This window comes from Bos javanicus, chromosome 10 (genome assembly GCF_032452875.1).
Source record: "Bos javanicus breed banteng chromosome 10, ARS-OSU_banteng_1.0, whole genome shotgun sequence".
NCBI classification, from domain to species: domain Eukaryota; kingdom Metazoa; phylum Chordata; class Mammalia; order Artiodactyla; family Bovidae; genus Bos; species Bos javanicus.
Window position 1 is genome coordinate 19,957,502 of NC_083877.1, and position 13,539 is coordinate 19,971,040.

General features: G+C 42.0%; 1 protein-coding gene across 7 annotated transcripts in view; it reads left to right on the plus strand.

The window, feature by feature from the left end:
* NEO1 (neogenin 1) overlaps nucleotides 1-13,539 on the plus strand; it is a 240,569-nt gene that overhangs the window by 212,203 nt on the left and 14,827 nt on the right. For all 7 annotated transcript variants that reach the window (XM_061430300.1, XM_061430303.1, XM_061430297.1 and 4 more), the window contains exons 20-22: nucleotides 1,743-1,937; nucleotides 5,817-5,885; nucleotides 10,157-10,304. In XM_061430300.1, coding sequence (XP_061286284.1) covers nucleotides 1,743-1,937; nucleotides 5,817-5,885; nucleotides 10,157-10,304 — 412 coding nt within the window. The remainder of the gene's footprint in view (nucleotides 1-1,742; nucleotides 1,938-5,816; nucleotides 5,886-10,156; nucleotides 10,305-13,539) is intronic.

Consider the following 13,539-nt stretch of genomic DNA (forward strand, 5'->3'; position numbering starts at 1 on the left):
AATCTGTATGCAGGTCAGGAAGCAGCAGTTAGAACTGGACATGGAACAACAGACTGGTTCCAAATTGGAAAAGGAGTCAAGGCTGTGTATTGTCACCCTGCTTATTTAACTTCTATCCGAGTACATCATGAGAAACGCTGGGCTGGATGAAGCACAAGCTGGAATCATTGCCGGGAGAAATATAAATAACCTCAGATATGCAGATGACACTACCCTTGTGGCAGAAAGCAAAGAACTAAAGAGCCTCTTGATGAAAGTGAAAGAGGAGAGTGAAAAAGTTGGCTTAAAACTCAACATTCAGAAAATGAAGATCATGGCATCTGGTCCCATCACTTCATGGGAAATAGATGGGGAAACAGAGGAAACAGTGACAGACTTTATTTTGGGGGGCTCCAAAATCACTGCAGATGGTGACTGCAGCCATGAAATTAAAAGACGCTTACTCCTTGGAAGAAAAGTTATGACCACCCTAGACAACATATTAAAAAGCAGAGGCATTACTTTGCCAACAAAGGTCGATCTAGTCAAAGCTATGGTTTTTCCAGTAGTCATGTATGGATATGAGAGTTGGACTATAAAGAAAGCTGAGCACTGAAGAATTGATGCTTTTGAACTGTGGTGTTGGAGAAGACTCTTGAGAGTCCGTTGGGCTTCAAGGAGATCCAACCAGTCCATCCTAAAGGAAATCAGTCCTGAATATTCATTAGAGGGACTGATGCTAAAGACGAAACTCCAATACTTTGGCCACCTGATGTGAAGAACTGACCTATTTGAAAAGACCCTGATGCCGGCAAAGATTGAAGGCAGTAGGAGAAGGGGATGACAGAGGATGAGGTGGCTGGATGGCATCACCGACTCTGTGGACATGAGTTTGAGTAAGCTCTGGGAGTTGGTGATGGACAGGGAGGCCCGGCGTGCTGCAGTCCATGGGGTCACAAAGGGTTTTACACAACGGAGCGATTGAACTGAACTGAGCATTCAGCTTTCTTTAGGAATCCCTTTCCTTAAATCCCCAGTCGTTATGTCATTTTTAATTTAGGTTTTATAATTTGCCTCTTCCTTAAAGGAATTAAGTGTGACTTGACATGGATTACATTACATTTTGTGTTTAAAAACCAGAAATGATGCTGTCAGTGCCTTTTTGCACTGTGTACGCTTGTGGGTGTAGTTCTTCCTTCCTCAACTGTGGATATAGAGCGCCCTCTGGTGGATGCGATCAGGTGATGTTTCACTGTGAGTTCACCTACCTCACGTTTGGGAGAATCTAGCAAAGGTGGCTGCCCATCTCCTCGGAGTTTTTCTCCTGGGAAATCACATTGGTGACAGTTCAAATAGCACTGTCAGGCCATTACTGATGGTAATGGCCATTAAGTTTTTTCAAAACTGCATTAACTTAACTGAAGTAGACCGTTGAAGTACAGAATGTTGGGATGTTGATTAGTATGGTTTCCTTATATAATTTCCTAGCTTTTGAGAGTAGTTAACCCTATATTTTTACCTTAACTACTTTTATTACTTCAGCTGCTGATACAGATAATAATTTATAGTCTGGCACTGTTGAAATTGTGGTTTTCTCTGTATTATATTTAGTGTAGCATTTAAAATACTTGTTACTATTGTTAATTTAATCTGTAACTAGTTCTCTATTTGTGTATGCTGTGACATATATCTTTTATAGACTTACTGATCGCAAAAGAAAGAGCAGGAATAAGGTTTCTTTTTCCATTAATCCCTTTGGATAGGTTACATCATATATTACAGCACGGATGTGAATGCAGAGATACATGACTGGGTTATCGAGCCTGTTGTGGGAAACAGGCTGACTCACCAGATACAGGAATTAACACTTGACACACCATACTACTTCAAAATCCAAGCCCGGAACTCAAAGGGCATGGGGCCCATGTCTGAAGCTGTCCAGTTCAGAACACCCAAAGGTAAAGGCCCCCAAACAGAGTGTTCCATTGTGTGTCTCTTGAGTGGGATTATGCGTGTACATGTCACTTTAGCATGCAGAGACTGTGGATGATACAGAAAATCCTGATGATGTGCTTACAAGCTACCGTGTGGGCATTTATCTGAAAATGATCCTACCCCCTGACCACCAGATCAGTGCTCCCTAGGTTACTGACCTAAACCTATCATTGACAGGGGAACTTTGACTCCGGGCTGCTCGAGGCAGATGAACTGCAGTGATCTAAGCCAGTCAGATCAGATGGGATTCTCTTGGTTCCTAGATAGAGTAGTAGCATGTTATTGTGATGGATGATTCTCTTTCAACACATGCAGGCTCTTAACGGTGAAAGGCTTGTTCACTGACCTTTGTAGAGAGAAAGAGACAAAAGGGGCCCTTTAAAGAAAACTCTAGATAAGAAAGTGACAGTAAAATATTGAACCAGGTGAGCTTAGGAAATAACAGTAAGTTGGGGACTGAGTCTGTGGAAATATGGAAAACATACATGGATTTCTTTTCTGTTAGCACGAAAAAGAAGACTCAAGGTGCTTGGAAGTTTGCGGGGTTTTAATTTTTTTCCTTTAAAAATTCTGCCTGTCCCATCTTCAAAGCTTGTGATCCTTGCTCTTGTCTTTTTCTTCCCCTGTGCTTGGCCTGTTAGCGGACTCCTCTGATAAAATGGCTAATGATCAAGGTAAATGAGTAGCTGGCCTCTCTTTCCTTTCCTCTCTTTTGTGACCTATTATTAGCTTTTTGTTGTTTTTGTTTTTTCCTGAAAATCAGTACCAGTACTGTGTGTTAAAAATCACGTATTTATTGGCCAAAGTAGAGTTGAGTCCATGTTTGTGGCACCTGGGGTATCTGAAAAGCTGGAGAATCTACTTAGGAGCTAAACAGACTGGCAGGAAAAAAAAAACTGGGTTGGACTTCTACAGATGTGAGGAGATAATCCTTAAATGTGGGTCAGATTATCCTTTGTGCTAAGATACTAAAATTCTGTGATACAGATAGGGATTTGGGCCATAATGAGAACAAGTACACCAATTTGTCATATTTGTAGCATCTAGAGTTTTATTGATGTCTCTAAATGAAAAGTTTAATCAAATTCAATTGAATACCCTTTTTTCCTCCCTCAACAGAGAATATACAAATGTATCCTACTGAATTGTATGATTATCTTTCACAAAATTACTGCTCTCCATTCTCTTGTTGCAAGCTTAATTCAGGGCTCTTTTTCCATTTCTTCTCTTAAATATATTTGCTTGTTTTATAAGAGGATAGAGACAGTGTACAATGGAAGTTTAGGAAGTACGGGCCTCAGTGTCACCATTCTGGAATTATCTGTCAGCATAGTCTCCTCACTGCAGTTGCTGTGGTGAGAGAGAACTATACTTTGTGATTTTCATCTCTGGAAAGTCGGCTAAAGTTGGTTATCTGTTTTCTATAGCAGGAGCAGTTAAAGTAAATTGGTTTCTTTTATTCTTTAAGAGTAGTTTTTAGAAATACAAAGTCTTTGGATCTTGGTTAATGGCAAGGAAGATTCAGAGTTTGAGGTTTCAAACTTTAGGGCTTTGGAAATGTGTTTGCATTCAATGAGTCTTTTGTTGTGTGTTGGGAAAACTGCAAACATGCCTCTGTGTGTGTGTGTGTGTGTGTGTGTGTGTGTGGTTTCAAGTTTCAGGGTTTGGGAAATGTGTTTGCATTCAATGAGTCTTTTGTTGTATGTTGGGAAAACTGCAAACATGCCCGTGTGTGTGTGTGTGTGTGTGTGTGTGTGTGTGTAAAGCACCCTGATCATGGTAGAACCTTAACCTTAAGCACGAGACTAGAACAGTAACAACACTGAATGTGTACAGAGTATATATGTGCTCATTTTCTTCCCTCACTTCACCCCATAAGCCAGGCTGCAGTTCTCAGCTACACCACCCCTTTGGTATTTAAAATTCTTTGCCCATATTTATTTTGGTATTTGGCTAATCCTTGGATTTCTTGTTCCTAAGTTAAATATAAAAGGAAAACATTAAGAAATATAGGCGTTAAACCAATTGGTTTATTGGCAAAAGTGTTCATTGGTAACTATTTATATAACGTGTTACTCTGAGTAGTTTGACTTAAATATGGGCCACCTGACGAAGAAGTACCTCAACTATGAAGAGCCTTACACGGGCTGTGTCATCTCTGCCAGCTTATCATAGTGAAAAGAAAAATGGAATCGTGACATGTGGTGTGTGTCATTGGGGAGGAATGGTGACAGTAGAAGTGAAGTAAAGTCATAGGTGTGGACAGTGGAAAAGGTTTGAGGACTGTGAGTTTAAAATTCTGGAATATGCCCCATAGATACCCAGGAACTTCTGTTGCCTTTGGGGACACTGAGCTTCTGGAAACATAGAAAGTAGGTTTGTTTTTGTTTTCATTTCTAGATTCATTCTGTTAAATGAACTACGCATAGGAACCTTCAGACTTTAATTCCTTCCATTTCCTCCATGTCTCATAATTTAATAGAGGTACTTGATATTAGCTGTAATGTTTTACAGCAACACATCTTGTTTATGCATTTCTAGTCTAGCTTTATTTGTAGAAATAACTCTAATTTATAAGCATTTTCTGAAGCTTCATGCTCTCTGCGGAGTGTAAGATGAGATTCTTCCCTTAAGATTTATTTAGTAGTTAATATTTATAAAACATTTAGGTGTGTCAGGCAGGATTCAAAATATTTTATGGGATTAAATTTCTATTTAATTATCACAACCCTTTCGTGCAGCAGGTGCCATTATCATCACTGCTTTACAATGAGGAAACCAAGGCCCCAGAATAGTAGCTAAATAACTGGCCAGAAGTCCAGTGGTTAGTGCCTGATGGTGCTGGTTTGCCAGCACAGGCAGTCTGTTGAGCTGGATGAGCCAAGGATCAGCCTTACCTTGCAGTTCCTGCAGACCTCATCAAGAGAAGTCTGAGGCTGCCTTCCAGCCCCAGGGGTCTTCTGAGGCCTGCATATGAGTGAAGTTGCTCAGACGTGTCCAACTCTTTGTAACCCCATGAACTGTAGCCTACCAGGTTCCTCCATCCGTGGGATTTTCCAGGCAAAAATACTGGAGCGGGTTGCCATTTCCTTCTCCAGGAGATCTTCCCAAACCAGGGATTGAACCCAAGTCTCCCGCATTGTAGGCAGATGCTTTACCATCTGAGCCACCAGGGAAGTCCAGCATATGAGGTGGCCCCAAGCTCAAGGTCAGCAGCCTCACTTCTTATGTTCCATGATGATGGAGTAGGAGACAGTGTCTTTGTGAGCAACCAGAGGGGAGACTTTTATTTTTTATCTTTGGGTATTTAGGTTGACTGAGCAGAAACTGAGAACCTAATCTGAACCTCTGCTTGCCTTCCTGCTCCCACTTAAGGTAACTTTATATTTAGAAAGGCAGCTTCCTATTTGGAGAAAAGAATCCAAACACTACTGACACCTGCTCAGCCAGATCAAGCCAGTCCCTTGGAAGAACCCATTTCTTTAACGGTCCCCTTGGTTCCTTTTCCACCAGAAGCTGCTTTGGCCCTACGTGCTCTGAGCAGTTTTTCAGCAACTGTTTCTTGGCCTAGAGAAACCTTAACAGCAAGGGGCAGCCTTGTAACACCCTGGACACGGCCATGGAACAGGAGTGTCAGCCTTTCAGATGCCTCAGTGCATAGTTTGTTTTGCATAAATAGGCTGTATTTTCCCCTGTCGTGTGTACGTGCTACTTCTTTTCTTATGGACAGCGTAGACTGAAAATTTTTTTTTTTTTTTTTTAAGAAAACACTCACTAGCTGTGAAGTAGACTTGTCACACCAATGGAGTGGGTTGTTACTGACATGATTTCTTCTTCTTCAGCCTCGGGGTCTGCAGGGAAAGGAAGCCGACTGCCAGACCTGGGATCCGACTACAAACCTCCAATGAGCGGTAAAGCCCTTCCTCTGGCTTTATTTGGCTTCCTGTGGGCACAATGCAGTTCTGCTTGAAATCTTGAAATGTTTCTTGTAGCTCCTGTCTTGTGAATTGTAGCCTATTACCTATTTCTTTTTATTTGACAGAGCTGGCTTTAGGCATTTTCTGACAAATATTTGCCGAATTACTGTAAACCCATTTATTATAGATTCACAAATAAAATTGTTTCAATTTGCGTATACAACTTAAAATGATTCTAAACAAACAGTCTTGTCATTGCCCACTGCCTCTTTTCACAACAATTAGAACCTTACTTTCAAAAATAAACCCTCTGGTGGAATTAGCTATCATCTAAAATGAGCCTGAGAGACGCTTTGGAATCATTCATTTCTCTCCACTCTGCTTACTGTGGTGTTCTTAGTTTGGGAATTCTGAAAAATTATTCCCTCTCTCCTAGCCATCCTAAGAGCTTAAATGGTGGCACCTGCTTCTCTGTACAGCGTCACCATATGTAAGTTACTTTTGCACGTGAAATCATATTTTATTGTCATAACATTGTGAGGGAGGGAGAACAGGTATCATTATTCCCAGGTTTTACATTAAGAGACTCGGGAGAAGTAATGTGCCCGGACCTACCCACTTATTATAGGAGCCCTAGAACCAAAACCCAGGGCTTCCGACTTCATATTGTGCCTTTTCTGCTGTCGCTTGCAGCCTTCTAGATCAGACGTGGGGATCCAGGATGGTAAAATGTCCACATGAACCTTACTGTTTCATGAGAAACACGTGGAAGAGAAGGGAAAAAGAGTTTCTAGTCCTCCAGAAACTCCTGGTCTAATTATAGAAATAAAATGGTCTCTTAATCTCCAGCTATCAATTTAAATAAAAAGTATTGCCCAGACTTCAGTGAAATCGGCCACTTCTTTGGAGAGCCAGACAGACTTTCTTGCTTCAAGAAATTTTTAGGCTGTGATTTCTAGGACTTTATGAGTTTCTCCTCGTGGAATGCATATGTTACATTTATGTGCTGTCCACAAGACTGTGAGAAAAGCAGTTACTTCTCTGTCTTTTCTTTTGCTTATGTATTCATTCATTTATTCACACGTATTTCTAAAGGTTCAGGTGCTGTAACAGACTGTAGAAGCAGGGGGAGTATGTAACAAGCTATTTGACAGAGAGAAGAGAAAGCTTTCTGGAAGAGATCTCTGACCCAGATTTTAAAAGGCACAGAGAAAATTATTGAATATCTAGGAGGGGGTCAAACATTTCTAGGATGCAGTGCAGTAAGAACATGTGTGAAGTGTGGCAATTTAAAACAGCCTGCTTGGGACTTCCTTGGCGGTCCAGTGGTTAAGACTGCACCTTCCAATTCAGGGATGCAGTTTTGATTCCTGGTCAGGGAACTAAGATCCCACATTCCTCACAACCAAAAAAAAAAAAAACACAACAACAAAGCATGAAACAGAAGCAGTATTGTAACAAGTTCAATAAAGACTTTAAAAATGGTCCAAATTAAAAAAAAAAAAAAAAAGTTTAAAACAGCCTGCTTTCTCCAGGAACCACACTGCTTAGAAACAGGATAGGCTCAGGTTAGAGAAGGTAGGTTAAAACCAACTTGTCAAAAGCTCAGGTGCTGATGCTAAGAAATGTTAGCTTCCTCATGTGAGTAACAAATGTAAGATGTCTGATACTACTGGTGAACTATGACGTCCCACTTATTGAGTATCTGTTGTTACCCTGATGACAGTAGAGAACGAGTTGGGTGCCAAGAGTACAAAGTCAAAACAGAGTGGTTAGGAGACTGTCGCAATAGTCCAGTCCAGTTCAGTTCAGTTCACTTGCTCACTCATGTCTGACTCTTTGCGACCCCATGAATCGCAGCACGCCAGGCCTCCCTGTCCATCACCAACTCCCGGAGTTCACTCAAACTCACATCCATCCAGTCGGTGATGCCATCCAGCCATCTCGTCCTCTGTCAGCCCCTTCTCCTCCTGCCCCCAATCCTTCCCAGCATCAGAGTCTTTTCCAATGAGTCAATACTTCGCATCAGGTGGCCAAAATATTGGCGTTTCAGCTTCAGCATCAGTCCCTCCAATGAACACCCAGGACTGATCTCCTTTAGAATGGACTGGTTGGATCTCCTTGCAGTCTAAGGGACTCTCAAGAGTCTTCTCCAACACCACAGTTCAAAAGCATCAATTCTTCGGTGCTCAGCTTTCTTCACAGTCCAACTCTCACATCCATACATGACCACTGGAAAAAGTGAGGCTTAATAAATGTCCCTAGTAGGAGGGTCTAGGGTCCCATTTGCAGCTCACTCTTACTCTAGTTTAGAAGACAGCCTTTGGCCAACTCAGAAGGTAGAGGCCCTTTGCAGTTAAATGAGAATTTATCTCTGGGGAATGCAGGAAAGAACTGCCTCCCAAAGCCCAGATTCCCTGCCTTTGATTCACAGCGCCTGCTCTACCGCTTGCCCCACCCAATAGCTCAGTACTGCTGTTTATAATGATTTTATGGAAAGCCCTCATTTGGTCTCATTGTATTGGCCCCCAGTTCCATAGTCTTTCCCAAATATAAAAATGTTATTTTATTGAAGGTCATTATATCCATTTTAAGTTGTCTGTCTGCTGATCTCCTTCTCCAAAATGGATAGAAGTGATTCAACCAAATGTAGAAGAATAAGCTCTTAAGCTTTCAAAATTAGCCCAGCTTTAGCACTGTGCTTGGATGTAGCCTATAAAAATCATAGAATAAGAAGCAGAAGGTCAGCTAATCCACTGTTATGGGAGTCCCACAGTAAATGTAGTTTGAGTTAGATCATGAGTTTATAAACCAGGTTGTATATGAAAATCACTTTAGGAGCCTTCCTAAGAACATCAGTTCCCAGGCCACACCTTCCTGGTAGAAATTTCCACAGCATTCCAGACATGTAGGATGACTCTTCTTAAGTACTTCTAGTGACTGAACACTCATTACTTAGCAAATCTAAGCTCATCCCATTATGGTACAGCTTTGATTATTAGGGCAATAAGAGAGAGTAGCTGGAAGAAAAGATGGCAGACATCCATGGTGGTTAAATCTGTGTTGTAGGATTTTCCATATTTTATAATATGAACATGCATAACTTTTGTAACAAGGTGAGAAGCAAAGTACAGTGTTTCAGAAAATGGAAGAGCAAGACTGAGAATAGAGCAGGATTACAAATGGCCTCATAAAAAAAAAAAGCTGAACCGCACCCATTGAGCACGGAGGAACGGTAATAGGAAGAAGATCTGTTTCCTCAGGGTCCTAAATGATCTCGCCTCTGCACATCTCTCCAGCCTCATATTCATCTTTTTTTTCTGCTCACGTCCTTCCCTCTAACTTTGCATATCTCTCTTTGTTTCAGCAACACTAGCTGCCTTTCTCTCCCTTGAACATGCAAGCTCATTCCTGTCTCAGGAGCCTTCCACTAGCTGTTCCCCCTTCTCTGAAAAGTTCTTCCTCTGGGTCTTTGTATGGTAGGATCATTCAAATCTCAGCCCAAATGCCATTTCCTCAGAGAAGCTTTTCCCAACCACTTAATCTACAGTCATTCTGTACCATATCCCCTTTTATATTTTCATGGCACTTACTACAAACTAATGATTTGTGTATTGTCTGCCCCCATTCCTGTCCCAGCATTCGCATCTTTGTTGCTCACTGTTGCATCCTTGGTTCCTAGAACATGCCTGGCACATGGTAACCACTCGGTAAATATTTGTCAAATTAGTGCATATGTACAGACCTTTGTTTTCCTGAAACTGAATAAGAAAATTAACTCTGCACAGAATGTGTATTTATAAAAATAGACTTTATGATTCAAGTTGACCGCATCCCAATGCTATATGTTGGGGAGGGGGGGGGAACTTTTGTTTTCTATGAGTATGCATTTTTTAAAGGTTTTCAAAGTCAGAAAACTTAAGTGATTTACAAATGGTGCTTTATAAGATGAGCTTATATATAAGACACCAAGGGACAGACTCCCTTACTGGTCCAAGCTTAGAGTTCAGTACAATCTGAGAAACTTTTATGGATCACCGACTTTGTGCCAGGTACACCCAGGGCAGAAACTCAGCTCTCTAGATTTCATCATCTGGAGGAGATGGCCATATTCATAAGGCATTTTTATAGAATGCACAGTAATGACTACTTTCATACAGAAGCTCACAGAAGTTATCTATACTCACGTGAAGGTTCTGCAGCCTGATCGTATGCGTCTTTAGAATTCTGGAACACTCACAAGCGTACGGTCTTTCCCTTCCCAGGCAGTAACAGCCCTCATGGAAGCCCCACCTCTCCTCTGGACAGTAACATGCTGCTGGTCATCATCGTTTCCGTTGGTGTCATCACCATCGTGGTGGTCGTGATCATTGCTGTTTTCTGCACCCGGCGGACTACCTCTCACCAGAAAAAGTAAGGAGCCCCAGATGTAGCCCATACATTTTTTGTATGTATTCTTTTGCTTCTGTGTGACCTCTGTGTCTGGAGTTGTACACAGAGTTAAAATATAAAATACGTGAAAAGCAATGTTTTAAATATTTTTAAAGAAAAGGCAGAATGATTCCTCTTGCTAAATATGTGTCCTTCTGGGTTCGGGAAGGGAAGAGGGGCACACTCAAGGTGGGTGAAGGGGGCTTTAGTGAAGGGACCATTTACAACGTCCAAGGTGAAGTTAGCATTAGGCAGCAGTGGTGACGGGCCCCTGTCCTCTTTAGAAAGGTGAGAGCTTTTTCTGAAGAAAACAGAGCTGTTTCCAGAGCTCTGAAGCAGCAGGAGAGGACTTGCAACAGGAACCACGTATGGTGGTAGGAATGTAACGACTGCCACCCTCTAGCCCAGCAGGGATGGGGCAGAAGAGGAAATAACCTCCCGCCCTCCAGTCTCTTGTCTGTGCCTTCTACTGGCCACACTGAACTGGAAGCCAGGGCAGAGTTACCAAGCAGATATAGTTCATTTAACTCAGCCTCTGAAGTCACAAGAGCCAAGTGTACAGAATCAGTCTAGGAGAGGAAAGTAGATGATGTCCAGCCTTGTTGGGAGCCCCTTTGGAGGACTGACTGTCTCTGGACACTCACCGAACCAGATACACAGGAGTCTGTGGAATTTCATGGCACAAATGCCAGCTGAGATGGAAGGACACCATAGACCTCTAGTTCTAAGTTTAAGAGTATTTTTAAAGAAGTGCTACCAAAGGCTCAGCTGGTAAAGAATCCGCCTGCAGTGCAGGAGACCTGGGTTTGATCCCTGGGTTAGGAAGATTCCCTGGAGAAGGGAGAGGCTACCCACTCTGGTATTCTGGCCTGGAGAATTCCATGGACTGTGTAAGTCCATGGGGTCGCAAAGAGTCAGACATGACTGAGCGACTTTCACTCACCAAAAGTAGCAGTTGAGGTTGGGACCACAGGAGGCAGAGCTGGTTGGGGGTGTGATGGGGAGATGTATTGATTAAATGAATGAGAAAGGATTATTTATAATCACTGTATCATATTAGCAGAGAGGTAAGGTGGCTGCTAGCCCTGAACTCACCTGGGATTTTGAGGCTTGTGGCTAATTGTTTAGAGCAGATAGCAAGGTGATCACCATTATGTGGTGGTTGATAATAGCCTTCACTCCTGAAACTGAGGGAATCCTTGACCCTAGGTCACATTCTATTCATATCTCTGGCCAGCAAGACAGTGCCATTTAAAAAAAGAAGATTCTTGAGTTACCCCTAATAGCAAAAACACAGTATGAGTAATAGAACAACTTTAGCTGCAGTATCCTAAAAGATCATAAGATGGAGGTATTGCTCCATAAAGAGAGAAAGAAATTCATGTCTATGTGATTATCCTCAGAACTCTGCCCAAGGCAAGGATGCATGTATTTAATAACCATAAATCTGTTTGTTTTCAGTATAGAGGTCAAGTACAAGCTACATTCTAACTGCTGCTAGTAATGACTTTGTTATTGTTTATAGGTTATGTGATGGTTTTAATCTTTCTTTTGCCCAAGTAAAATAGCTTTCAGCAGCTTACATTGTATCACTGCCTCTTGATCACTGCCTCCTACGGCTTCCCCTGCCTTTGATTGTAGAAAACCGTTTCTCCCTAAAACCTCTAAAATCATATTTTTCTATGCTAGAACTTTTCTACAAGCTTCTTTTTCAGCATTTCCCATTTATCTATCTTTATGAACTTGATTTTACATCTAGTTTTAATCAAAGACCTTGAGATCTTTATTTAAAAGAATCTGAATAAACAAAATGACAGAATTCCTTCTTATTTGGGGGAATCTAAAATCCAAAGTAAGTAAAAAATAAAGTCCTAAAATACTTAAGTCTTCAGATTAAGAGGCAGGAAAATGAGTTTGTCATAGGTTCTGGACTCTGTATTTGAATCTGCAGGTCCTACAGTTCGGGTCCCTTTGTTTAAAAGAGTTGCATCAAGTCTTTATGGAGTTTTCCCCTCCTCCTCCCCGAGTGACCTACTTTCCAAGTGTTCCATTGACTGTGGAAAAATGTGAGCTTTTCTTAGTACTTTTCGTCTTCTCTCACATCTGAGGCACCTCCCATTTCAATTGTAGCTGTGTATAGACTCTCACAGCCTCAAAGCCGACAGAGCGTTTAGAGTCTAGCCCCTCAGAGTTTCTTCGCAGGTCCCTCTAGAGCCCCCTCACTCAACAGACGAGAACTTCCTACCTCAGTGTACCACCGTTAGGTCTAAAGCCCTTCCATGTCGGCAGCAGTCATTTTCTCCCCCTCCTCCCATCTGAAACCTGCTCTCCACTTACTGACATATCCCAGTGCCTCCTGCTTTCAAAGACCTTGTCCTTGTGGTTGTCCTTCTGTCAGTACAACTGACCTCTCACTCTCCGTTGGCTCCGTCCCTCTCACATTCAAGTGTGCTCAGACTTCTTCCATCCTAAGAAAGAATTATAGCCTTTCCTCTACTTGCTGCCCACTCATGCTTCAGTCCTTTCTAATCCGAATTCTGCTCCCACTGCTTCACCAAAATTGCTTTTGCTAAAGTTACTACTGACCTCTGTGTTGCGAAAGCCAAAGGGAATTTTTCAGTCCTCATCTTACTCTCTTAACACTTAACACAGTCAACTACTCCTTCCTTCTTAAAACACTCTCTTCTCATATTGCATGATTGTGTGTTCTTTTTCACAGCTTCTCCAGTCTACTCTGCCATCAGATAGACGTTCCTCAGGGCCTGGTCCTGGAGTTACCTGCTCCTGTGGCTTCATTTACTTCTGAATTTCAACTACTACCATATTTCTATCTCTAGCCAAGACTTCTCTCTTCTGAATCTCAGGCTTGCTTCAGTCTCAGACCCAATTGCCTGTTTTATGTTTTATATTTAATGTCTCAGATGGACACTTAGTATGTTCAAAACAATTTATAATTCTTTCTGTCAAACCTACTTCTCCCCAGTGTTAGTAAATGGCTTAAGCCAGAGACCTTGGCAATATCCTTTATTCCTTTTGTGTCTTTATTTCTGTCTTCTCCCACATCCATTTTTTTCAGCAAGGCTTGTCATTTCTGGGTCCTTAATAACCATCAGACCTCCCTTTCCCCTCCATTCTCCCTGCCCCAGGCCACTGTCAACCAGGCTGCCATTGTTGCAGCTGCATCCTAACGGCCCCCTTGCTTTGTCCCCTACTCCTC